General features: G+C 39.6%; 1 protein-coding gene across 1 annotated transcript in view; it reads left to right on the top strand.

Annotated features, from left to right (window-relative positions):
- tox (thymocyte selection-associated high mobility group box) overlaps positions 1–27,155 on the top strand; it is a 49,739-nt gene extending 22,584 nt beyond the window's left edge. The window contains exons 3-10 of the mRNA XM_078264841.1: positions 1,630–1,731; positions 7,805–8,089; positions 14,363–14,608; positions 17,405–17,641; positions 18,824–18,904; positions 19,069–19,584; positions 23,912–24,072; positions 24,909–27,155. Coding sequence (XP_078120967.1) covers positions 1,630–1,731; positions 7,805–8,089; positions 14,363–14,608; positions 17,405–17,641; positions 18,824–18,904; positions 19,069–19,584; positions 23,912–24,072; positions 24,909–24,945 — 1,665 coding nt within the window. The 3' untranslated portion in view covers positions 24,946–27,155. The remainder of the gene's footprint in view (positions 1–1,629; positions 1,732–7,804; positions 8,090–14,362; positions 14,609–17,404; positions 17,642–18,823; positions 18,905–19,068; positions 19,585–23,911; positions 24,073–24,908) is intronic.
- The last annotated feature ends 587 nt before the right edge of the window (positions 27,156–27,742 follow it).

The following is a 27,742-nucleotide window of genomic DNA, read 5'->3' as shown; positions in this document are numbered from 1 at the left end:
GTACAAAAAAAACAATAAATTGTGATTTAATGGGGAGTAGTCTCGCATTGCCAGACCTTCCTCCACAGCGCTGCGGAGGAGGGTCTGGCTAGTCCACACAGCATTCCGGGATGGGAGAAAAACGTGCTGTAGTTTATTGGCATTTCTTTAAACCAATCACAAAGCTCTACACAGAGTCGCTGCAGAATAGCCTCGGGAAGGAACTTGTTTTGGTGGAACGTGTACGTTCAAAAGTTGTTTTAGTCGTGCAACAGAAAGCTCAGATTGGACAGATAGTCTAGCTAGCTGTCTGGATTTACCCTGCAGAGATCTGAGGAGCAGTTAACTATAGTCCTCATGAATCCATGGGAGTTTAAAATTCCAACACAAAGAAAGCAGAAGGAAAAAAAATACATGCATCCGGCGGAATTTCCTGCGGCATCGGAGCAATCCCGGAAGTGGAACGTCGAGGATGTAGACTAAATGGGGAGTGATAGGCTGGACTATTTCTTGAGCCTCCACTGGTTGCCTGAACAGAACCCTGTTTCCAGTCTTTATGCTAAGCTAACCAGCTACTGGCTCCAGATTCATATTTAATGGACAGATATGAGAGTAGTATTGATCTTGTCATCTAATTCTCGGCATGAAAGCGAATAAGCATATTTCCCAAATATTGAACTATTCCTTTAATCAATAAAGTGTCTGCCCAGCTTTATAGAGCTGCTCAGTGGTTGTACTGGGAGGCTTCCAGGTGTGACTGTTTAGACATTAACAAAGGTGCAGGATGGTGGTGTTAAAAAACCCACACTTCTTCCTAAAGAAAAATATACACTAAAATAAAACGTGAACTATTTAAACTAATTAGCCTGTTATTGCCAGTGTTGTGTGCTTATGATGTTTGTATGTGTTTGTCTTTCTTCTTCTATTGCGGCTGTACAGTACTCAATGTAACCTTTTCTTATCAGGGATTAGCTGTGGAGGGAAGCAATTTATTTACAGCCTCTCTCTCTCTCTCTCTTATCTCTTTTGTTCTCTAAATAGCTCTCTGATTCTCATTTTATTTCTCTCTCTTTCTTTCTGTCAATTCAATTCAATTGCTGTAAAAGTAAAAGCAATTTTACCCAACTATAAAGATAAAATATAATTTTGACCTGTGTGTTGGAGACTGTTTGTATGCGTCTGTGTGAGCAAGGGCTTGTGTAGAATCTCTCTCTCTCTCTCTCTCTCTCTCTCTCTCTCTCTCTCTCTCTCTCTCTCTCTCTCTCTCTCTCTCTGTCTCTCTCTCTCTCTCTCTCTGTCTCTCTCTCTCTCTCTCTCTGTCTCTCTATCGCTCTCTCTCTCTCTCTCTGTCTCTCTCTCTCTGTCTCTCTATCTCTCACTCTCTCTCTCTCTCTCTGTCTCTCTCTCTCTGTCTCTCTATCTCTCTCTCTCACTCTCTCTCTCTCTCTCTCTCTCTCTCTCTCTCTCTCTCACTCTCTCTCTCTCTCTGTCTCTCTCTCTCTGTCTCTCTATCTCTCTCTCTCTCTCTCTCTCTCTCTCTCTCTTGCTTTGTCCTTGCTCCTCTTAATGACCTTTTCATTTCACCTCTGACCTTTTCCCGGCTTCTGCGTCCATTTGAACTTTTGTTTGTCTTTGTTATTCTTCCCACAGTTTCGTGTGCCACAGCCCCCTCACCCTCTCAGCAAGATGAACCCACCCTCACAGCACTGGAGGAGGGACACACACATGGCTGACACACACCGTCTGCCTTGGGTAAATGCACACACACTTACACACTTAAAACACATTACAATCCAGGCAACACTGTCTTTAGGATGATTTTATATAGGGGTGAGCTTGAATAGTCAACTATTTGAGGATTCGATCTGAGGAGACTGCAAGTCTCCCAGTCGAATCGTCACAGTGGCGATAAAATGTGGTTATAAACAAAGATCATTCCATTTGTGCTATAGGGTTGTTGAATGTCTGATTTTACAATAAATCATGATATATAGCCTATTTTCGAATACATTTATCAATTAGAGCTATCACATAAAAACATAGCACTAGCAGAGCGCTAACTATTTTTGTAATTAATGAATGATTCTCTGTCAAAATCAGCAGGGGGAGGCACATATAACGAGCTGTTTGCAGCTTGCGTTTCTCTCTCTCTTTCTCTCTCTCTCTCCCTCCCTTCCTCTCTCTCTTTCTCTCTCTCTCCCTCCCTTCCTCTCTCTCTTTCTCTCTCTCTCGTTGATTGTCCCTTCACTTCCCTTTCGTTTCCCTTCAGACTGTGGATTGCTACAATGGGGGGAAATGGAATTAGGACCGAAAGTTGTATTTACAACCACGAAAAGCAAGCAGCAAAAACTGGAAGCCAATGTCCCAAATGAGAATATGAATCAGTGTGCAAAAAAAAATCTAATCACAAATCCGATAACCCCTAATTTTATAACACTAAAACTCACACATAAAAACTGAGCTTAAATGGGCACACAACTGTAGCAATTACACCAACAGTGTCGTTTTTATTAAAAGAAAAAGTCCATTGATTAAATGCACCAGATGGCAGGTTCAGCCAGTATCATCTAAGTGGCAGAACGGGACTTGAAGTTCTAGTCCAACCTGCACCACCTGCTGTATAGGGAAGGTTTACTTAGGTAGCAGCAGTTAAGACCTGCAGATGTGCACCATCTATAGGGAATGAAAGTAAAAAGACTCTTTAGCGTTGACACGTTTTTATTTTTATTTTATAGCTGCTACTTGTGTGTGTGTTCACACTGCTCTAAATGGCATGTGCCCATCATCATTTTATTACTTTGAAGAGGCTAGGAAGGCAGTCCTGACAAGATTGTATTTGTCTTAAAGAAAAAGAAAATGCAAGGGATGCAGCTCACTAGCCTGGCTCCGCCCTCCTACGTACTTCTGCTCAATTTTCATTTTCCTTCAGTACTCCGTCTGGGTTTGCGGTATATTCTTGGGTTTCCTCCGGTCAAATCTTTACCGGTCCAATCACGAACACTAGCGATGCTAAGCCGACGTCACGACCAAACGTTAGCGATTGGTTATAGCAGATCCAGAGTGGCTCTGGGCAGATCCAATAGTTTTAAACTTCAACAGAGTACCCGCCTTCAAGGAAGTTAACACTTGTCAATGGAGAGTGGCCAGAGAGTCTGGTAGGACCAGGCTAGCAGCTCACTGCATATGAGATTTAAAATTAGTGTGTGAATGTGAAAAATCGATTATGGGTGCACTGGTGATTGGCTCTGTTCTAACACCAAAATGTGTTAAGCTCTGACAGTAACAAATCCATTGTCTCTCCTCTCACTTTCTAATTAACAAAGAGCAGCTTCTCATTTACAGCCGGCGCTAACCGTCACTGGTTAAAATGACAAATGTTTCTTGTGGCAGGTCATATCAGCTGTATTGTGCTTTAATTCTGTAAGTAACTTGATGAAAGGCCGAAATGAAACTTAGTTGTTGACGGGTTTGTGTGCTCGCTGCAAGATTGTTTGTGAAGTAAAAGAAGCATCACTCTGTAACACCTTTTTTTACAACCGCGAGTGGACATAGTGTTTCTATGGTCCCAACAACTCTAACAGAGTGATACAGCTTTTTGTCTATGCGTAGTACCCAACACAGGACATTAGCCCTTATTTTCCACTCGCCAACAGTTTTAGGAGCTCCCCAACAAAAGCACCAGATCAGAGGCAAGTCATTGTTGGCTCGGCACTCGCAAATCAGCGCTGGAGCGCTATGTGTGAACTGCAACCCACACTTGCATACACATTCTCTCCTGCATTTTCATACATAAAAACACATGCTGCCTGCCATCTAGCTCAGTCTCTTTGTCTCTGTGTGTGTTTGTATGAAGCCCTCAAAGGCTACTTTTATAATAATAATGGATTTCTGTCTCGTAGGCTAATCAGCATTTACAATCTATTTAAAATGTCAGCTTCCTAGAAGAGGGACCGTACTGATGAAGAGAGAGGGAAGATTTACATTGCAATAATTGCAGCTGTTTAAGTAGACGGAAGTATTACTCATAATACTATATACGATATTCAAATCATCAGATCCACAACTACTGTATGTAGATACTATGCAACAGTAACACCATATAACAGACACAGATAGAAGAGCATAAAACAAAAATGAGGTTTGGTCAAACACATTATCCAGAACATTTAAATATACCAGCTATCCTCTTAACTTCATTAAGTCAGTATTAACAGATTGGCATACATGATGTACATAAATATGGCCAGAAAATGCACCAGTTCATCAAATAAACAGAAATACATTTTAGGCAATTCTAATATGATCTAATTTAATGACTAAATGATATCTTCACATCAGTTATCTACCCCTAATGGAGACATTTAATCACCATCCTCCCATAGAAACTGAAGCTGATGGTCACACAATATATTTTTTTCATCTTGTATGAAACAGTCATGAACATGGAGTTATGAGAAGTGTGTAATGTGAACATAACATGCGTGAAAGGACTTAATCCTGACTACATTAGTCTCTCTCGAAGCTCCCAGTACACATGGAACAGGCTATTGTACTGACATGAATGGAAGAGCAGAGAAAAAGAGAGAGGAGTAATTTATTCAGAACTTGAAGAAATGATAGAGAGAGTAGACAAGGGAGGGAGAGAGAGGCAGACAGACAACAGACAAGCAGTGTAATTTATGCAGAGCTCTGAGCTCCAACAGGACACTGTGTCTAAGAAACAAACTGTTGGACTTGTTGGCTTGGCAGGACCTGATAAACAGTGTACTAAGTATAATGTTGGATACACATGACAGGGCGTTCAGGCTGAACAACACATGTTGTAGGAGAAAGGGGTCAAACACATGAGGGTTAACTTTGGATGGCTCTAGACAGAAATTACTGGATTCATGATTGCAGATTAGGATTTAAGACCTTGGTGGGTGACTGAACAAGAATGCAAAGAAAGAAACAGCTTCACTTACACCTGACCTTTAGTGATATATGAGAGTAATATTGTGATATGTAGTACACACATGTGCCTTTAGTACTTAGATAATAGTTGAATAGCAGCACATAAACATTAGGGATGGGCAATATATCGATATTATGTCGATATCGTGATATGAGGCTAGATATCGTCTCAGATTTTGGATATCGTAATATCGTAATATGACATAAGTGTTGTCCTTTACTGGTTTTAAAGGCTGCATTACAGTAAAGTGATGTACTTTTTTTGAACTTACCAGACTCTTCTAGCTGTTCTATTATTTGCCTTTTCCCCACTTAGACATTATGTCCACATTACTGATGATTATTTATCTAAAATCTAAGTTTGAAGATACTTTGTTAAAGCACCAATTGTCAACCCTAGAATTTCACCGCAAAATCGATATATCGAGGTATTTGGTCAAGAATATCGTGATATCTGATTTTCTCTCTATCGCCCAGCCCTAATAAACATGTTTAAATGTATGGAAGCAAATATTGGCTATAGAGATTTGAATCTTAAAAGCGTAACTGATCGATTCCATCCAGGATTGATTGCTTATCCTTGGTATCCCGGATTTTCAGTCTTCAGTCAGTCTTCAATCTTAAATTCTAGGATCTGAATCTGACCAAGCCAATCTGAGCAGCCAGATGTTTTTGACTCGGATCACAATTTTTAGATCCGAATTGAGCTGATTGAATTTTGGCAATCTGAACATAGTTTTTGAATATAAAGTACTGTAAAGTACAGTAAAGTGTCTATGTGAATCTGTGAACTGAAAAAAATATATACAGTGGGAATTATGTTTTTGAAGTTGAACAACTTGGAATTGACCAGATGGGAATTCAGACCACATACATTTAGATTGATGGTTTTTAAAGTAAAAAAAAATTCAGAGCTATACATTCAATGGTACTTCAATTTCAACATTAAGATTTCAGTAGTGATTACATTTCACAATTAAGTATTCAGTAGCTTATAAGATTCAGACATGTTTGGGACTGATTGGAATCTGATTACAGCACCACTGGCTCAGATGACTGGAGTTGGCCAGGGCTGAGAAGAACTCTTTGAGAAGAGAACTTAATAATCTGTGAGATCCACTACATCAACTAACGTGACACGCCAGATGGTTTGTTACACAGAACTATCTGAGAAGCCGTCATTGGAAACTGTTAGGGAAAGGGCAAGCACTTCCAAAACATACCTGGCAGGTGATTGGATGAACCATCTGTCTGTTAGTTCGCCATTGTTGTTTTAAACAAACACTCGCGGCTGTCACACACACCTAGACCACGCCCATAGCTGCCAGTAGCTCCTTAGTGGACGCTGATTGGTCCGGTCCGCTGCTGTTCGGACACAAAAACATTACTTAAAGTCTGACAAGAGGGATTTACATATGATATGTGATATCGCGAGAATCCAGCTGCAAGGTATTACATCAACAGCATCCTCAGGATGTAATAGTCTGTTGTCTTGTAGCCCTAATGATTACCTACAGTATGCATACAGTAGGTGAAAGATGTGTAGCACTTTAATTAAGTTGCAGGAAACTGGTTCTAGTTGTAGATGTGTGTGAAGATAGACACACACACAATGGAGCTCTGACACTTTTGGTCTCCTTCCCATTGTAGCTTTTTACAGCACCACTGAAGGAGGGGAAACATTTACAGTTTGCCCAAGTCAGGTGCCCAATTAGAATTAGATCCTTGTGAATTAATAATGGAAAGGGAGATCATGGGAAGCATTTTTAGTTGTTAGGGTGCAAGGTGTGATCATTTTCCATATTGCACGTTTCCTACATTTTATTTTAAAGTGGTGAAGATACGAACTCCAACTGTGGTTTAGCGCAGTGGCTGTTAATGACATAGTCAGCATATAAATAACATAACTCAACTCCTGACTCATCACTCAGCTCTCAAGTCACGCAACTCATAACCCAACACCGCATATGGGTTTGAGATAGAGTAGAAAAGAGTATGAGAGAATGACAGAGTGAGAGAGATGAAAGAGAAATTGAGGATGAGAGTAGAAAAGCGAGAGGGCAAAAGAGGGGAGGAAGGAGAAGGATGGTGAGAGATGAAGAGCAAAAGAGTACGAGAGGGAGAGACTGGTGTGGCTAGCCAAGCAGAAAAAGGCTGTCAGTCTCTATAAAAGATCTCCTCTGTCAGATTAGTATGAGAGGGCTTCTCTATCACTGCCTCTCTCTCTTTTCACCCTCGTATCTCTCACTCTTCTCTTGCATGATTCTCTCACTCCATTTCCCTCTCCATGTCTCCCTCTCGTCTTTGCTCTCAGAATAATTATCATACATGGCACTGCTACTGGTTTTCTTTTTTCATGTCAGATTAGCATTGATACATTTCCACGCACAAAGATCTGCCCTGTGTGTATTCTCTTAGGCAAAAGGGGGCTTGTACATGTAAATGACTGTGTTCTGTTGCTGAATGAGTATTTGCTCTTTTTTTAAGCCTGGGAATATCATTATTGATAATTAGTCTGTGATAGGAGCTGAGGAAGAATGACTACACGACACAACACAGAGCTGTCGTTCAGACTAGGTATAGCATTCTGAGGTAATGGTGATTGGCGATGGGCAGTTTTTCCATCTATTCCATCTATTATCTCTGACAGTAATGCTTCATGCCACTTTGGTCTCTTATAGTCCCCTATGTAAATCTTATTGATTTTCAAGCTCTATCAAGAAACGTCAGCTTCCCGAAACTTGACTTTGTCCCTCATCAGTGAAGAGTTAGTAAGGAAAACAACCATGTAGCGAATACGATTAAAAACTTTTAAAAAAAGTATAGTTTCAATGGATTTAATTGTATTTTCTCCAATCTTGTCTCTCTTTAGTCATACTCAGTGCAAGGTTTGGGCGATGAGGACTTCAACATCCCGCCCATCACTCCCCCCACCCTGCCAGACCACATGTTGCCCCCCCACCTCCCCCACGATTCCCGCTCTGGGCCGTACCACCCTCTGGACCCCCCCTCCAGCTCAGCTCCACACCACCCCTACCAGCTGCAGGGCATGGATCTGCCTGGCATGCCTGGTAGCCAAGATGGAAATGCTATGTTGAACCAAGATGGTGGCACATTCAGTCCGGATGGCGGCCCAATGACCAGTACACTCTCTGTGGTGAGTGCTCATAAATGATCTCACATATTAATGACAATTAGAGCTGCAAAGATTAAACCATTAGTTATCTACTATTAAATGAATCGCCAGCGATTGTAAGATTTGATTAATCGGTTTGATTGATTCTTTTTTTTTTATCGAGTCCAGCGCAGGGCTCCCTCCACATAAAACGCTACATTACATCACTTCCAGCAAACTTAAACAACGAAGGCAAAACAGCGTCATCGAACTGTTTTAACTGATTATCCTCTGGTCCAGCTCAGCTACAGTAAAAACACAGAATACTTTATCACGTTAGCGTGTCATTCACTATCGCGCCTGTTTGTAACCGACAATGTTTTAACTGGCTTAACAGTTTAGTTAACACACTCGACTGCCCTGCTGTTACAGACATGAACTAATGCATGAACACAAACAGTTGCCTCGTTCATGAACTCATTACAGTGCGGCGCTGAAGTTCACGGTGCTGCGCCCCTGCAGAATACATATAGAGGAAAAACGATATTTGGTCTTATTTTTGGCATTAAAAAATGATTTTTCTGGCCTGTTGGGGGTTCCAATTGACCTGGCGGCCCGCCAGGCCTGTACAATTATAGGGGAAACACTGTATGAAGGTTTAGATACTTTTATCACTGTAAAAACATAAAATGAAATGATTGAAACTGAGATGAATTGAAGCTGCTGCTGCTGCCTAACTGGGACCTACACACTTTGAACAGTCACCTTGGATTGTGCTTGATACTTAAAAAAAATATTTTAGGGTGGACTATCAATTTGTGTCTTGCTCAAAGATACTTTGACTTTACTTATTGGAAGAAGCTCGAGGATCTCAGTGAGTCTTAAGATCTGAACTGACAACTAGCTAATATATTTTAACTATATTCTTTAATATTTTTATTCACCTTAACTGTGTGAAATGGACTATTGCCCGGGGCAATGTTATTTGAATCATGGCAGCTGGTCGATGTGACATTTTCCTCATATTTTAAGTTTTCATTTCACAGTAAAGTGAAAATCTTGCTTTTAGCTGTAACATTCAGATGTGCCTGACTGTGTCATACAGTAAAGAAATGAAAGTGTCTCCTTCATAGACTTGTAGTTACTTCAACTGCCATAAAATCTGAGTATTCAGTGGGGTGACAAAGGCATATATGTGTCAGTATCTGTAATAAAGATTTCTCCCATTTTACTGAAAATGAAACTTCTCACCTCCCACTCTTGATCTCTCAATCTTTCTGTCTGTTGTCTCCATCTCCATATTAAATCCACCTGCTGTAATATGAAGTGTCAGTTTGAAACCTCATGAAAGCCCTGACTGTGGTTGAATTAGAATGACTATAAAACACCAGACAGAGGTTTTTTAATACATTTCATTAAATCCAGATTTTGTTCTCTTGGAGTGTGACTAACCTGTCTGTTAGCTTTGTAACAGAGGAGACAATTATTGGCCTGAAGGAAAGGTCTTGTTTTCCATCTGTCTGTCTCAGTTCTACCTTTTCTCTCTCTCCTTCTCTCTACTTCGCTTTTATATTCTCATACTAACATTCATTTACTGCCAGTCCATGAATGATGGTTGCCTAGCAACCATGTCTGGCTCAGCCTAATCTGGGTGGGGGGGATAGGAAGATTCAAGTCTGTGTGTGTGTGTGTGTGTGTGTGTGTGTGTGTGTGTGTGTGTGTGTGTGTGTGTGTGTGTGTGTGTGTGTGTGTGTGTGTGTGTGTGTGTGTGTGTGTGTGTGTGTGTGTGTGTGTGTGTAAGAGGCAATTTGGGACTGCTCTTTTTTTACTTTTGGCTGCCATCTCTGTGATTTTGTTCTTCTTACCTGGTTCATAATAACCCTTGATGTTTACGTTTAACTATAGTGTTGTCTAAGTCTTTTACAGACCAAATGATTAACCGAGAAAATAATCAGCAGATTAGTCAATTGTGAAAATAATCGTTAGCTACAGCCCTAGTCCTAATATTAATAATATCAACCCAACTTCCCTATACATGTGTGTCTATTAGACTGATGTGTTGTGATGTGTCAAAGTTCGAATACGTCTAAATCTATTTTGATTTTTATTATAGTTTTATTTTAGAAAATAAACACATTTTGTTTCCACGTCTTCGAATACGTCTAAATCTATTTCGATTTTTAGTATAGTTTTTGAACACATTTTGAGTCTGAGGGATAGTAACCACAAGTAACCACATTGGCATCGAAGTCATGATCAGCATCATTCTTATGACATAACAACAATGAGACATAACTCAAATGGAAATGTTAACTAATGTTGTAATGTTATCTACAATTCCGCGACAACTGGAAAAACTCATTCATGAAATAAAAAATTTAAAATTTCCAGTCTAAAATGAAGAACAGATTCAGAATTTTACCGCTGTACTTTTTTATATTGAAATCCTGTCATCAACCAAACCTATGTGATGATGTGAGCATCCTGTGTACAGCCAAAGCTTTTTTCCTTCTCGAGACATGAGTCAGTCATTACTCGCCCTGCTTTCCTCAGGGGTTCCCCCTCTGTCTTTCTCTTTGGCCATTGTCAGAAATGTTTTTGTGACTCCCCCCAAAGGAAAATCTGATAAATATTTGTTTCCACTGGTGATGCTTTTAGTTCCAAAAGTGTTTTTAAATTGCGATAATGTTACGTTTAGCACCTAGATGACCTCCTGTCCCTGTCAACATTGCGATGCTATTACCTAAACCACTGAACACTACAACGGAAAAAAACCTTTCCATTTCTTACATTTCTTACTCTGCATTTTTCTTTAGTGCATTTTAAGTTAAGATTTTTTGTTATTATTTAACTTATCAATCTGACAGCTTAATCATATATTACATACAGTTATTATAATAATATAAACTATAATGTAGTCACTTATAAGAATTTTCAGTCATTACATTTAACCCTCCTGTTGTCCTCAGGTCAAATTTTCAAACCCATTTTCAAAAAGTTTCTATATCAGAAATTTGGGTTTCTTTCAACCAAATTGTCAAAAAATAAAATATGATGGTTCCATAAAACGCTCTTCACAAGTAAAATAAATTATCAGTTCGCTACTTTCATTGAATTTGGGTGTTTTATTCAATTTCATAGCATTTGAAAGAAAATTTATAAAAGAATGTTGAAAAAAGTGACAAAAAACAACGAAACCGTCAAAAGAAGTACAGAAAAAAATCAACAAAAATATCGATAAAAAGCGACAAAAATACGTCGGCAAAAGCTTCAAAAACTACGCGACAAGTAACAAAAACGTCGAAAACAGTGACAAAAACATCGGGAAAACCGAAACAAAAGTGTCAAAACCAAACAGACCAAAACGTTGGAAAACAAAGTGTCAATTTCAAATTTGACCCAGAAAAACAAGAAGTTGCACGGTCGACGGGAAGACAAACAGATATATATTGTATTTTAAGACAAAAAGTTTTGATTATTTTTCTTTTTCAAATAAATGCATCGTCTATAGGTCAGCTTGGTCCTCAGGTCGTCAAACAATGTAACCTATTTCAACTTAAACATTCATTCAACAGTCAAAGCTCTCTGGAGAATTATGACAGTAGGATATTTTGCCTGTTGACTAATATGACATTTATTGAAGTCCCAACCCAACCATTGCCGAACCACAGTTATTATTTTTCAGCATTTCTACCAGCGCATACATCAATCTGAAACCTCTTCCCATGTTAGAGAAATGTCACTCGGTGTTCCATCTAAATACCACAGCAGTATTCAGAGGCTGCTGCCAGTAAATACGTTCAGGTAATGCCACATCCGCTATTATTTGATGCTTACTAAGAGGAAACTCTAAATACACATCATCAACCGTGTCCCTATCTTCATATTTGTGACGATTGGTGTCAAAGTTCCCATGCTGAGGGTGTTAGATATAATTTTGGTTTAGCTTTTGTTTTCCTGAGAAATGGACAGAACATCACTGATGGCTGACTCACTGCGAGACATTTTGGCACTGCCGATCAAGACTGAACTACGCTACACTGTGGGGGACGGAAGGGGCTTATGAACAGGAAGGATCAAACACCAAAATATACCATGAAATAACATTCTCCTATTTGTCCAAAACTACTTTAAACAGAATTAGGTGCTTTGTTGCTTCTTGCTTCATGGCAGAGACACTGTGTTATGTTAACATTCATTTTGACATGATTCATTTGACATTAAAAATGTCCGTCACTTTATTTGATTGTATACAGATTGATTCAGGCATGTTGACATTTTATTCCGTTTCATGAGATTTATTCAAGATTTCCCACATTGTCTCTTGGGAGACATTTGTTTTGGATTGTGCGTGCATTCATGACACAGGTGTGACAGTAAAACTGCCTGGACACTTTATATCCTGCAGTACATCAGCTTTCTGACAAATTATTGAGGACATGGATGCCCAAGGAAATAAACCAGTGCTTGTATCTATTCAGTCTGCGTCTGTGGACGTCGAAATGTTTCCTCCAGAGAAAGTTATGAAGCAACTTCTGCCGAGTGTAGCAAATGGAGTTTAGAATCTCTATTGATGTTTTTACACACGGGCGGGAATTGGTGTTAAAATGACTTCTGATCCTGTCTTCTCTCATATCACTCTCACCTGTAATGCCTGTTGCCACGGTTACTATCACATTTCATTATTAGTGAATCCTGGACTGCTGCACACTGTACAAAACCTGTCACGCAAAGAAAGACTCTGTGTCAGAGCCCAGCTCTGTTACATGAACATGAGCCAGCTCAGATAAGTTTTTTTTGCACACCTTCTGTTCAGTCCAATATGGAATCCAAGATACAATCCTGATTTCAGGGCAACACTGACACTTACATTAAGTTGATTGATTTTATTTTCCCATTTGGGGGCAGTGGAACGAGCTGTCAATTCATTGGACATATCATCTCATAAAGTTGTTATATTGTGAACCTGTTTGATTAAGCACTAGGGCTGCTCGACTATGGAAAAAAATCATAATCACGATTATTTTGGTCAATATTAAAATCACGATAATTTAAGACGATTACTCATTGACTTTTGGAAAGATGTTGCATTTATTGAGTTTAAGAAACAGTGAAACAAATTAACAGTGAAAACACCTTGAACCATGAAATTCCCCTTAATACTTTACTGTTTGAACTTTTTTTCTCGCTCAGAACACAAGATAAAATAAGAGTTTACTTGCAAAACGTAATAATTGTTTTTCTCGATTACATTGTTTTTGTGATCGTTGGGGGCCAAAATCTTGATCGTGATTAAAATGTGATCAATTGCACAGCCCTATTAAACACATAATATTTTGTATGTGACTCCCGTGAGTAATGCTATAATTATAACTCTGAACAAATGTGTATTCTGTGCAGTACAGCATTGACCTGATCTGAGGAAACCTTTTTATCCTCGACACAAAAAATTGAACTGCAGTTTAACAAGCCCTCCTTCAGCTGAAATAATAAAATGATGGATTTTTTTGTATAGGCACCGAATAGTAGGTAGGACCCTCAGTGTGTTTACTAAAAACCTGAGCAACAGAGTAGGACTAGCTATACATTCCCTGCCACAAGACAAAAAGGTGCATGTTGTAGCTTTAAAGTGGACCAAGAAGGAACCAAGAGTAGGGCTGCACGATATGAGGAAAATATGCCATATGTGATAACGTTGTTGAATATCGCGATAACGATATTACTTGCGATAAATAAACAGATCAGTTCTGCTGCTTTCAGTATTCTGTTAAAATACAACAAACTGCTTGTTGAATTTAAAACAAATGAAAGAAAATAATTTCCAACATTCTTTTATTGAACAAATTGAGCAATGAATTGAATATAAAAAGCAGCTCTAAATAAAGAATGACATTTTAAAGTGCAGTTTTCTACTGATAAACACAAAAATATCACTGAGTGTCTTCCGCGATATGTCAAGCCTTTTGCGATGTGTTTATTGCACCAGTTGATATTGTGATGACGATAAAAAAAAATAATATATATATATATATACAACCCATTTGCTACTGCCTATGTCCAGTTGATATTTCTTCAATAACGCTTCTTCAACCTATATTAAATTAGATGTCTGTCCAAGTTGTTTTATCATGATCTACATGAAGTAATGGCAACAAATAACTTGAAACGGGATTCTGATTGGACAATGTAGACTGTTGTAGATGTTTGTAGATGTTGCAAAAAAAAACATACCCATCAAGTTATCAAACGCCACATGAAACCTGATTTTTGCCTTCATATACTAACTGTCATTATCACTTGTTGTCTTTGCAACAGATGCAGCAGATGGTGAACTCTGATTCTCGGTTTACCAGCAGCCAACAGCCAATCGAAGCTGCGCTTGGACCCAGGAGCCAATCCGGCATGAGCCAGCAAAGTCAGTTGTCCACCATCAACCAATCTCAGCTGGGACTCAGTGGAAACTCTGTTACCCATAGTTCTCCTTCACCTCCTGGAAGTAAATCCGCAACACCATCTCCCTCCAGTTCAGCACATGAGGACGAGAATGATGACGGACTCAGGGTAAAAAAACAAAACACACACAGACACTGTATCTCCTGTTTCTATGAGTCATATCTCGCTGGGCTCTAGCAACCATATCTGTTCTGTTCTGTGTGTGTGTGTGTGTGTGTGTGTGTGTGTGTGTGTGTACAGTGGATAGTTGTTATGTTAATGTTATGTGTCATAAAAGACCCATTCTCCTTGCATATCAACTAGATGGTAATCAGCTCCCTCACTGTTAGATAACTCACACTGAAACAAGCACTCTGCACCAAACTGACTGTTCATATTCTGGAAAGAATGAAACCATTACTGTACTACTGAATAATATTTACCAACTGTATTATTCTCATTGGTTATGTTTAGAAGAATGGCTTGTATATAGGCAACATTATAGGCACTATACAGGTAGTTTATTGCTTCAAGAAGCACACAAAATTTGCTTATACCTTTATAATATACTTCTATACATCTAAACAATGGCTGCTTTTATAAAGCTACACAACATGTAGTATTAACTTTTACTTGCGTATATATTTCAGCTTTTAGTAATTATGAGCAAATTCTATATTTGGTAAGGCAGGTTTATTTGTATAGCACCATTCAAACATTGGTTATTTAAAGGCCCACATTTGATCATATTTCATCTGCTTAACCCGAAAGTAATGGATCCTCCAAGAACACACAATTCATGCCTCTAAAGTTAGGGTTAGGGTTAGTTGTTGGTTACAGAAACACCCATCAGTCAACTGCTGTATTGTTCTTCTTTTCATTTAAAAAAATATTTTTTTCAAAGCTTGTTGTCAGACATCAGAAATAAAGGTCTAGTAGTCCACAATCAAAACAATGTTGCTCTTTATCTACACCGTTAGCACCAACAACAGTTAGCAAAGTGAAGCCTCTGCTGCACTTTGTTGAATTTCTTCAGCAGTGAACTCTGGCTCCTAAAACTATGTTCTGCTCATAGACTGTAAAAATAAGGTTCTGCTTGATATCATGTTGTTAAAGGTCAAGAAATACAGAATGTATTTCATACTAGGAAGCCATTTTGGCTAATATGCTTTTTTAAGCTGTGATAACAAGCTGAGCTACAATTTTCAATTTTGTTCAATACAAATGTTTGTAACTATTTTTTACAGTTCTGTCATTTCCTTAATAATAATTTCTTAAAAGTGTCTTGTAAACAGTGGTGGAATGTAACTAAGTACATCTACTTAAGTACAAATTTGAGCTACTTGTACTTGAGTCTTGTCTTTTCATGCCGTTTTCTACTTTTACTCCACTACATTCATCTGAAAGCTCTAGTTACTAGTTACTTTACAAATTAAGATTTTTGCACACAAAACACATGTAGTTAATAAAATACTATGTTTTATTATAAATGAAACTACCCAACAATATAAGTACAGATGAAATGATGAGACCATGTGAGGGTTAATCCGCATTGAGTATTTTTACTTTTAATACTTTAAGTACATTTTCCTGATGATACTCACATACTTTTACTTAAGTAACATTTTCAATGCGGCCCTTTTACTTGTAACAGAGTATTTTTTACAGTGTGGTATTAGTCATTTTACAGTAAAGAATCTGAATACTTGTTCCACCACTGCCCGTTAAGAACTACAGTATGTATTCAAACTAATTTTGGTTTAAAATAAGGAACAAAGTTCTGAGGTTATTTAATGTTAGCTATTATATTATAGCAGTTGTTGATTTCCAGTTCATTGTAGTATTGGTATTTGGTTGACATATTTCACATTTCTGCTTGGTCAGATGAACTGCTGTGCACCGACTTAAAGATTGTTTTAGCATTTAATTGGAATTCATTAGTTGGTAATTAAGTACACCAGTTGAACACTGTCTCTGTTTGTGCCAAATGACATGGTTCGTTCGAGAAAGCATCCTGTGAAATTAGCAGGAAATTGCTTTCACTTCACTTGCTCTTTTCGTGCAGCAACTCTTGGTTGGCATCAAAACAATGTTTTTGAATAAACTACACACATGTAACTGCGTTGATTTTGTATTGCATAGTGCAGTAGTGCTTACAATATTCCTAAGCAGTACTCTGACTGAAATAATGTAGTGTAGATACAGACAGACTGTTGTGTGTAGTCTTGATGATTTTGAATCACTGATCTTAGATGCTGTGATCTCTGTGATTGAGTCATAGCTTGACATCAAACAAGAAGAGGTTGAGGTCACATGTCATGTGAGAGTCATCAAAGACACCACTAGAGGTGTGAATAGTTAAAATGTCAGGTTAGTAATAATAGAATGGAAGATATCGTTTTTGGATGATAAATGAATTTAAAAGTGGTCTACTTTGGCTCCACTACAACTCTGGTTCTGTCCCTCTGCTTCGGTTTCACTCACCACTGAGTCTGACTCAATATCCCGTCCACAACACTATCTGACTATCTGTTACTGTGTATTATGTTTAAAGTTTCTAATTTATTAAATTATTGCTTAAAGCATCAACGTCTTGTGTTGTTAATTTTGGCTTAAAGATTGTCATTTTCACTGTTAATGCATATCGGTTCCAGATATCGGTTATCGGTTTCATTAGCTACTAATAATGGGTATTGGTATCGGCCTTGAAAAAACAGTATCAGTCAATCCCTATAATCAATTACTACACAGAACTCTTTTTACCAAATCGTGTTATTTACATTCCACCCAGTTTAGTTTTTTTTTTTTATACATTTGTGCTACAGAACTAAAGTCCACCCATCCCTCTGTCCATCCATAGTGCATATTCATCCTTACCATACCAACCTACCTGTGTCCTACTCAACCTCCTTCTTCTCCTCTTAGCTGGGCAGCGGAGGAGAGAAGAGGCCAGCAACAGTGGACATCTCCAAGAAACCCAAAACACCAAAGAAGAAGAAGCGAAAGGACCCTAATGAGCCAGTGAAGCCAGTGTCTGCGTACGCCTTGTTCTTCAGGGACACCCAAGCCAACATCAAGGCCCAGAATCCCAACGCCACCTTCGGGGAGGTGTCAAAGATTGTGGCCTCCATGTGGGACGGCCTGGGAGAGGAAGAGAAACAGGTACATCCTCCATCTTTAATTTTGCATGTCTATGTGCCTTTCTGCTAGCCCATCACTGTTATTTGAAGTCTTATTTTAAGAAGAATATCTACATGGTAGTTATCCAAATGCATTTATATTAATAAATAATGATTCACTAATTGTAAAATGTGACACAAAAATTAGGTTTGTTTAGGAAAATACTGTTAAAGTATTTGGCAATGTTAGCAGCACAGCTCTAAAGATGTTGATTGCACTTTGACTTTTTAGACTGAAATATCAAAATAAATATTGGATGGATTGCAATGGAATTTGGTTCATATATTCATGTTCCCCACAGCAAGAATTGTAATAACTTTGGAGATATCTTTAATTTCATCTAGCACCACCACCAGATCAATTGTCAGTGTGTCCAATACTAATACAATGTGATGGTTTATGACCAAATAACTAAAACTATTCTATTCCTATCAGCTTCAGCTGTGCTTTGTGTTTAGTGCTACTGTAAGCAGCCAATGTTAGCATGCTAACACAATAAGATGGTAAACATCAGCATGTTAGCATCATCCTCCCTGTGTAGCTTCCTGTGCCTAAGTACAGCCTCACAGAGAAGCTAGCATGGCTGTCGACCCTTCATCTTGTTTCTGAATTTTGGCAATGGCAGATGATGAAAGAAAAGGAAGAAATAACATGTTTGTCCTCTTCAGTAAAACCATTAAGGATGAGTGAGATGGACAGCGTCTCACTAGCTACATTGTCTTTGTGACAGGAATCAACAGTTCTGCAGGGAAACAGCAGCTCTAACAATACCACTGAGACTACCGATCATTACTGGGCTCGCAAAATTGCCAGAAGTAGCATGTCAACTGAATTTTAAAAAGTTCAGAGAAGAGTTGTAGTAGGTTCCTTGGGGAATTAATTATTGTGGTTATGTGTATTAGATAACTGTGTCAGCTGAGGGAAATACTATGAGCCCCATGACGGTTATTCCTGAGTGCATGTTACGTTACTGCGATGATTTAATGCAGCCACAATTCTCACAGCTTGTCCACAGCTTCAGTTCACATAAATAAAAACGGTTACTTTACAAATGATGCACTGCTAATTAAATTGATTTGTAGAAATCATTTTTTAAATGCTGCTAACTGTAATAGAGGTTGATAGTCCAGTAGCTGGTTGAGAAGTCAAACGTTTGTGTTTCAGATGTACAAGAAGAGGACAGAGACGGCTAAGAAGGAGTATCTGAAACAACTGGCTGCCTACAGAGCCAGTCTGGTATCACAGGTACTTCACACACACACACACACACACACACACACACACACACACACACACACACACAATAATAATTCAAGTACTTGGCATTTAACTCGTGCCTTAAAGCAGTCTTTGAGTCAATCTGAAACCTACAAACTGATTTTCTGTTGTGTTTTTTTCTTGTTCTCCAGAGTTACAATGATCCATCTGAAATGAAGCCGCCCCACTCTTCCTCCACACCTTCCTCTACCTCAATGTTTACACCCAAACCTTCAGTCTACTCTGGTCACCCAGGCCAGCACCATTCCTCCAGCTCACTGGCCCACCCTCACTCCCTCCCTTCTCATCAGCACCCGAGCATGTACATGCCATACCCTCACCAATCGCACCCTTCCAACGCCTCAAGCCCTGGCCTCAGCCCGCACCTGCCCCATCATCACACCCAGATCCACCCCCAGCTCCATGCTCTGTCCTCCAGAGGGACCGTGCCGCGGCCCAGCGTCCCCCACCAGGGAGGTCTGTCCCTTGGCAGCATGGTGGCGGCGTCCACCCCTCCTCTCCAGGTCAGCCCTCCCCTCCACAGCCAGGCACACCTGGGAGGGCTGCACAGTCCACACCATCAACACCACCAGCACCATCAACACCACAAGCACCAGCAGCTAAGTGGACACTCACTGGGAATGACGCACTCGCCCGCCATCACACAGGTGAGTCGCACACTGAATGTACATCGTATAACTTTGTAAAGTTCGTTTAATTGTTGGTTATTGATATAATTCAGTAAGTTGGACATGAAGTTAGTTTGTCTCTAAATAATTTCAGACTTCCCTACCTGTCCGTAGCACTCAGCCCCAAGTCCAAATATTTAGTTTAACAAGTGGACCCTGTAGTGTTCAGAAAAGGTTACTCAAACAGCAGGAAATTTGTGCTTTTGTTCAGGACTATTTTTAGCTGTGGATTAATCCACATTTGGTGCTCTAGTGAGTATTTAGGGCAGCAGGACGTTGAATTTGGAGTTGAGTCAAAATAAACTACAGTGTTTGTGTGTTCACCCAGTACAACAGTGTGGCTCACTGATGTGTTTTTAATAATAGGTTCTGGACAACAATGGAGCTCTATGGCACAGAAGAATGATACATATCAGGCTTTGATAACACATGTACATTGTTGGTTTTGGTCTTTTCATGGGATTTGTTGACAATATTTATAATATAATAATATAATATATAGAATATTCATCAGCCTAACTGTTTAAATACTACCGTTAAGATTTGGATGTATTGCATATGTCCAGTTATCTATGCCTTGCAAACTTTTAAAAACCATCAAATTATACCATATTGGATTTTTCATGATTTTAAGTTTTTCTTCTGACATTTTTAATTAGAAAGTTAGCAATACATGTTTTTAGGCACAGACAGAAGAACATAAATTTTAAAAGCTTCTATGTAGTCAAGCTAACTAAGGGTTTAAAACACAGATCACGTTTGACCTCACAGGTTAATAAAATAAAAGGGTTACAGGATCCTAAAAAAATCCACCATCTTCTTGCATCTATACTGCCGTTTTAAAGTGGGCCTAATTTTGTGACTACTCCAGTGTGAACACTTTCCTTTAGTTTGGAATTGGGACACAGCTATAGTGTCGTCATTAGTCTTCAATTTGTACGTTCCCGGGCATCAAACCATTTCACACACACACACACACACACACACACACACACATACACAGTTAGCCCATTTCCTCGAGGTAACAGCTTGCTGATTTAAAAGCTGCACAGAGGTGAATGGAGATAGATGAATATATCAGCAGAGGAGACAATGCACACACAGTGGAAATTAGATGGGTGCTAGAGTGGGAGAGGATGCATCAGCATTTCATTTAGGACCGCAGCACTGAATAGACTAGAACTGTATTGAATTGAAAACTGAAATCTAGCCTGTCCTATCTCCGTTATTCCTAATTATTATCCAGTTGTCTCCAGCTTTGCTGTTGGATTAGTTTACCTCTGTTTCTTGCTGTCTGCCTGTAGAAATGGATGTGTGATAACATACAGACAAGTAGAAATAGTTTGGATGCTACAAGAAGACAATCAACAGATCTTTTAAAGCATTTTTTAAAGAGTTTTTAAAGCCCAGGTCAGACCGAAAATTTGCAACGGGACAAGTTGAAACTTGCAACAAATTGCAATGCGGCGGTCGGAAACTTGGAACCTGTTTATTTCAGACTCACTTTCAGTAACAACAATAAAGCCGACCAACAACAATGTATTTACAAGTCATATCAGCAGTCTGAAACAGGTGTAGGCTGAAGCGCTTGGTTATAATGCCTACCCATTTTAAACAAATCATGTTTGAGAAAAAAATAATAATAATAATAATTGCCTTATTTCAGATGATTGTAAACAAACAAGAATAAACAAGACAATACAAAACAATCATATATACAGCACAGTAGCACAATCCAGATCAAAACAAACACAGCTTACTCATGTATCACCCTTTTTTGTCATTACTTACTTTCAGCTCAACTATTTTCATGTTGTTTCAGTACATTATTATTAGTTTTGTCAGTTTTGTCCCACATGTTTTCAATTCCTGATGACAGCTGTGCCATAGATTTACACCTTTAACTGTACTAATACAATAATATTTTGCATTGGTCCTCATTAAGTGGGCCAGTTTACACCAATGCGACGAGACAGTGTATAATCTCCATAGCAACAACTCTGATTCTCAGCTCTTTTTTTTTCACGCTTGACCGCCGCTGCTGCTGCTTCCTCTCTCTTGGTGAGAAAATAAAAAAAATATTTTGACAAGCTGACCTTGCTACGAGCTGATTGGCTGTTGAAAAAGGTGACGGGCCGGTTCAGACCGCTGCAAATTTTCCCTGCAACGTTCTTAAACGGTTTTGTCTCGTCGCAAATCTTTGGTCTGAACTGGGCTTAGTAGTAAAGTTTGGGAATCTTAGAAAATGGAAAATCCATTTTGGCCGGACTTCTCTATTTCTCTACTTCTGTTTTTCTCTACTCATGTTATACAGTCAGTCAGTTTTTCACTGTGAGTTGGTCTGTTGATAGTCAACCGATCCCAACAGGAGGAAGACGGAGACAAGTGGCTGTGATATGAAATTGTTTTAAGTCTGATGTGAGATGCTATGATAGTTAAAAATGGCGGGATGGATTGCCACTCAGTCTTACTTCCCATTTGATCCCCCTTTTATAGTGCACTTTTAAATCCCACATTCCCATAATCCCCCTTTTTCTTTTTTCCATTTTGCATATTTTGGGCAAACAAAACAAACGAAAAAGTGAAGGAAAAGATGGAGAGTACACAGTAACAGAGTGCTAAACTTTTTTTTTCTCCGAGTAAAGAGTGAGAAATGATGGGGGAAGGGGGGAGAGAGAGAGAGAGAGAGAGAGACAAAAGAGGCAGATGGGGTCTTTGTGAAGGAGTGAAGGAGAAGAATTTGCTCAACAATGGATGAATAGGTGAGGTAGAGGAGGAGAGGGGGAGGAGAGGGGGGAGAACCCAACCACCTGCTGTCCTCCTCTTTCTCCTCTTTCACTCACAACACTCAGATTAACTTCCCTTTCAGCCTCTCTCTCTCTCTCTCTCTCTCTCTCTCTGTTTATGTGTGTGAGTGAGTGTTTGTGTGTGTCTCCCTCTCTTTCTCACACACACAAACACACACACTCACTGTACCTTGTCACTGCACTTGCTTATCTTTCTCTTTTCCATCTCTCTCTCCTCCCTCAACTATATGATGGTTAGAGACATGCTCACCTCCTTCTTCTCCTCCTCCTCCTCTTCCCCTGCTTCCTCCTCTCCTCTTACCTTTTGATCTCCTCTTCACTCGTCCACAGCTCACCGCCTCCCCTCTGGCAGATGATAGAATCAGCAAGACACTCAAGAGACTGTAATTAGTGCTGATGAACCAATGACTGATGTTTTTCTCCTTTTCATTTCAGTTGCATTCATTCATATTCGTGTTAATCAGAAACCATTTTACCAATGAGCTGCTAAAGGTTGGTTTGATAAAAACCATCAGCTGTCAATAGACTTATTCAGGTTGAAGCAGGATGTAAACACGCCATCATTACTGCGATTGCATCTCACATTCAGACCCGCACCGTAGCTCTGTGATGAATGTAAAGGATTTTACTTTGGAACCACTTTTGCCACAAAATATAACCTATTACATGTCAAAAAATATAGGAGATAAAATTCCATTTTAGATAAAGGTTATAAGGTAAAACAGAGATTTTCTAAGTTTAAAGCCGCCAACACATGATCCGCGGTAAAAACCTGTTGTAAAGGTTTACATTATTATGTTGTTTTCCTATGGAGAGAGTGGTGGAGACAACTCAAAGGAAGCGCTGACTTTTCAAGGCGCAACCAGTAACAGAAGCAATGACGACATGACGTACACCTGCGCTGGGCTTTGCCTCTACCTCGCGGTTTTACGGTGGATCATGTGTAGCCGGCCTAACCTGTGTTTAGATCTGGCAAATTAAAGGAATGTCGAAGTAGCTATTGGCTGTTTCCACCCACGGATGTACAGACACCTATCACTGGATTACTTTGATACTGAAGAAAACTTACAAACGTGATGATTCTCAGTTCTAGAGTTTTAAGGAGCATCAATTTCTATGAAAAATGTATCTATTTATATATGTTTTTAAATTTGTGATGGACAAACTGAGTGTACAAATATTGGGTATCCTGTCTGTGTTCAGATTTGATTGAGTTATGACAGAAATTCCGGCAATTGGACGCTAATTGTTGTAAAGCATTGCTCACCATCTGGTATCTCAGTCAACTGTGTCACAGCAACTGGAATATGATTCTGAATTTTCACAGCTCATGTTAGCAGAGTGCACATCAGCACATGGCTGACCAGCCGTCCTCTTTCTTTTTCCGTTTTCCTTTTCTCAGTGTGATCAGCTGTTTACACACTCTGCATACATAAGGAATTTGTATGTATTAAGTTTTTTGTTTTTTTATTATAACTTTTTTTAATCTTTAATTCCAGGGCTACCACCCGTCCCTCCAGTCTGACTACCAGCCAATGGGAGGAGGTATGCTTAATGGTGGAGCAGTGATGTCATCATCAGTGGACTACCACCAGCTGGGTCGACACACGCCGAACCACCACCCCTCTCTGGACTGGAGCACCGATTACCATGGCAACGGGTAGGTATTTCTAAAGAGTAGCTGAACTTTTAAAATCTTTGAAAGCTTGTTTTTGCGGCCCTCTTCCTCACCTTGCTGTGATGATGTGCAGGTGTACTCCAGGCCACTGTGACATCACTCACACCTATCAGTGATACTGGGTGAAATAGAACCAGAGAGGGCAGCAAAACACTGCTTTTCAGCCTGATGTTAAGTTACTCTTAAAGGCTAGCTGGACTGCAGCGTTTTAATATTTGCTTGTTTTTTTGTTGTTGAAATGTATTTGTTCCCCAAATTTTTTTTTCTTGTTTTTACGTAGCAGAGCCTCTGAAGCCCAGGATACTACTACTAATAAACAAAACCACACTTCTACATGTTGGGCAAAGCTTCTGTTACTAGGATCTTGTTTAAATTAGCTTGTCAGCATTTTTCATTTAAGGATTGTTTTTGGGGCATTTTTAGGCCTTTATTGACAGGACAGCTGAAGACATGAAAGGAGAGAGAGAGAGGGGGGGAATGACATGCAGCAAAGGGCCGCAGGTCGGAGTTGAACCCAGGCCCGCTGCGTTGAGGAGTAAGCCTCTATATATGGGCGCCCGCTCTACCAATTGAGTTATCCAGGCGCCCAGCTTGTCAGCATTTTAATCTGTCAAAAGAAATGCCTTTGTCACTTAACAAAGCCATAAAGTCATATAGAGTAAAATGGCTGTTTCCTAAAAACAAAGGGAATAGCACAGCTCCGCTGGCTACACCTCTGCTTGGATGATGTTGGATCCAGTAAATACCGTTGCAACTGTTCCTGTGGCTGATTTTTTTGTTCTTCATCCTCACTCTTTGTTTCTCCTCTCCTCCTGCAGCGGTCTGCAAAGAGACAAACACCTCTATCTGAGCTAGTCTCAGGACAAAGTGACACCAAACTTCAACCGAGCCCTTCGGCTGCCACACCATGGAACCTCTAGCCTCATCTACAGGAACCCGGGCCAGCCTCCTCCAACCGTAACCAACAAACCACCTACACTTAAACTAAACTCGGGTTCAGCACTTCAAACAAAAGCCCAAGCAGTAGAATAATGGGACATTTCTGTGTATTAATACTTTTGCCGCATTTCCACTGCATGGTACGGCTCGACTCAACTCACTTGGAACCGTACTTTTTGGTTTTCCATTAGCAAAGGTTGTGGATGGTACCTGGTACTTATTTTTGGTACCACTTGAATCGAGTCTCCAAGTGTGCTGAGCCGATACTAGAAGGTGGCGTTCAAACACTGCGGACCACTGATTGGTCAGAGAATCCTCACCAGAATGGTCACTTGCGCAACGCGGTATCCCGTGCCCTGCACAAACCCGCTAATTATTAACAACCAAGCTACCGTCAATGGCGACCGCATTTAAAAAATAAAAATAAAAATCACTTAACTGAGACCCTGGCGTGATCAATGGACGAGGTGCAGATGTTCCTTTGTTTGGTTGCTGATGAAAGGATTTAGCATTGTGCTAACGTCCTGCTGTTTCCTGTTGCTGTGGTCTCAAAACATCTTGCCAAAGGAAAATTAGCCGGCTGGCTAACACTGGCACATTTACAGAACAGTTGATTAATGTGCATTTTTCTTAATAAATGAATGGAATTGAAGATGACGTCACGGCAGTTTTTGGCGCCGTTGCTGTGACGATCAGCTAAAAGTCCCACCTAAGTTGACGGGTGCTATCAGCAGTGGAAAACAAAATCTAGAAATGTACCTGGTACCAAAAGTGAGTCGACTAGAGTCGAGCTGAACCGCACCATGCAGTGGAAATGAGGCATTAGAATCTTCTTAGGGACAAAAGGCCAGTGTTAAGAACAGGAAGAAGAAATACTTTCTTCCAATTTCTGCATGTCCCAATGTTATTGGCTGGATTTTCTTCTACTGACCATTTACAGCATAAGCCATGTACGGTAATGCTTTGAATTGAAATTGTGTATATCAGCGAGGAGAGGGGGGCAGGTCCTTTGCTGTGAACCATGATTATAGGTGTATATACCCCAACGTCCCTCAGAAAGGGATATTCTGTCTAATTTCCTGTCTGCCCTATAAAGTCCATATCTAGTTCCTTATTCTGTGAAGATGGTGTTTACCGTCAGTTCCAAAAGGCTCCGAAGAGCAAGTGTAAATTGCTGTATCATAATACTGTGAGCTGTCGATTTAAAGCCAATTGATTTTTTTTTTCTTTGACCTCACAGCTGGTGTATCATTGTACAGCCAAAGTCGAGAAAACACAGCACACAAATGATAGGTTGATAACCAAATACTACCCAAGTTGTTTCCCCGCTGTTATCTTTCATTATGCGATTATAAGCATTCGATTTGATGCAGTTTGGACCGAAGTCCCACACACTGTCTGTAGATACAGAAAAACACATCGCAGTGTTGAACAGAGTCATAATGATTGAATTCGCACTGCTTTATTCAGCTCAAGACAAATAAGAGAAAGAGGTGGAACAGCACCTGAAGCAGTTTGTTGCCTTTTTAACCAGCTGCTGGCTGTGAATAATTGCGTATGATTAAAGAACTTTCCTTGTTCTCTCGCAGTGAGGCTCAGATCTGCAGGGTAGAAACTAAATGTATTTTACTCCATGAAATAATGAAATGTCAAACAGTTCTTTGTTTAAAAAAAAAAAGAAACAAAAATACTCCTTTGTACGATGACAGCTCCTCCTCCTGGCATATGTCTGTTGATAATATTGATTTGGATCCAAACTGCGTGTGTGCGTGTGCGTGTGTGTGTGTGAAGTGTTAATGAGAAGGCAGAGTGGTTGATTGGGTTGCATGGTCTCTTTTGTCATCTCTATTTCTCTGTGCACAGAGACTATTTAAGAAACTATAACTGTTGCTGGGTTGGCTGTTTTAATGTTGTTTTTTTTTAATCAAATCAAGTTTTGTTTTAGTGTTAATGATGATGATGAGAGACAAATCCCTGTCGCTCTGTATCTCTTTGTATTAATGTGTTTTTTTGGCAGATGAAAAGACTCTGGGCAACAACAACCATGAAGATTTTCTTATTTTTAGATTCTAATGTGTTTGAGAATAAAGTCAGCGCTGCATTGATGTGCAGTCATTACTCCAAAACCTGCCTCCGCTCTCCTTTGTTTATGTCTGAACAGTTTGTGACAGTAACTCTAATTAACTGCACATAATAATGTAAACCTTTACCACTCCTGCGACACACTTTGTGTTTGTATCCTGGCCTTTTGCATTCATGCAAATTAGCTGAGCTGTAATTGCAAAACAAATGTCTTTGAAGGCTCAGAAAAGATGTACTTTTAACCTCCTGTTAGCTCAGATCAGATCATGTTAAAATAGGTTTTAGGTTGCAATTTGGTATTGAATATTAATGTACAAGATGAATTGTAATAACTGTGGTGATCATCCAACTTGCTAGCATGCAGTGGACTCAAGCCGGAGATATACTTACTTTTAACTGCACGTGCGTGAACGGATGATGACTGCCTCACTTATCCTGCGTCCGTTTTGTCTGTCGGATGTGCAGAAATTAATGTGACGCTGTTGTCTATGCAACGCTTGGTTAAACAGCGAGTATATCTACGGCTTAACCGAGGGTGTAGTTTTGTTTTGATTGTGACTCCTCATAAAAAAAAGATCTAAATTTGGTCTAGCCCCAATTTGTGCCTCATATATTAGCATTCTATTCGAGT

The sequence above is a fragment of the Sander vitreus genome, chromosome 12 (genome assembly GCF_031162955.1).
Source record: "Sander vitreus isolate 19-12246 chromosome 12, sanVit1, whole genome shotgun sequence".
NCBI lineage: Eukaryota > Metazoa > Chordata > Actinopteri > Perciformes > Percidae > Sander > Sander vitreus.
Note: the sequence above shows the minus strand (reverse complement) of the source record. Positions and strands in the feature narration are given on the sequence as shown.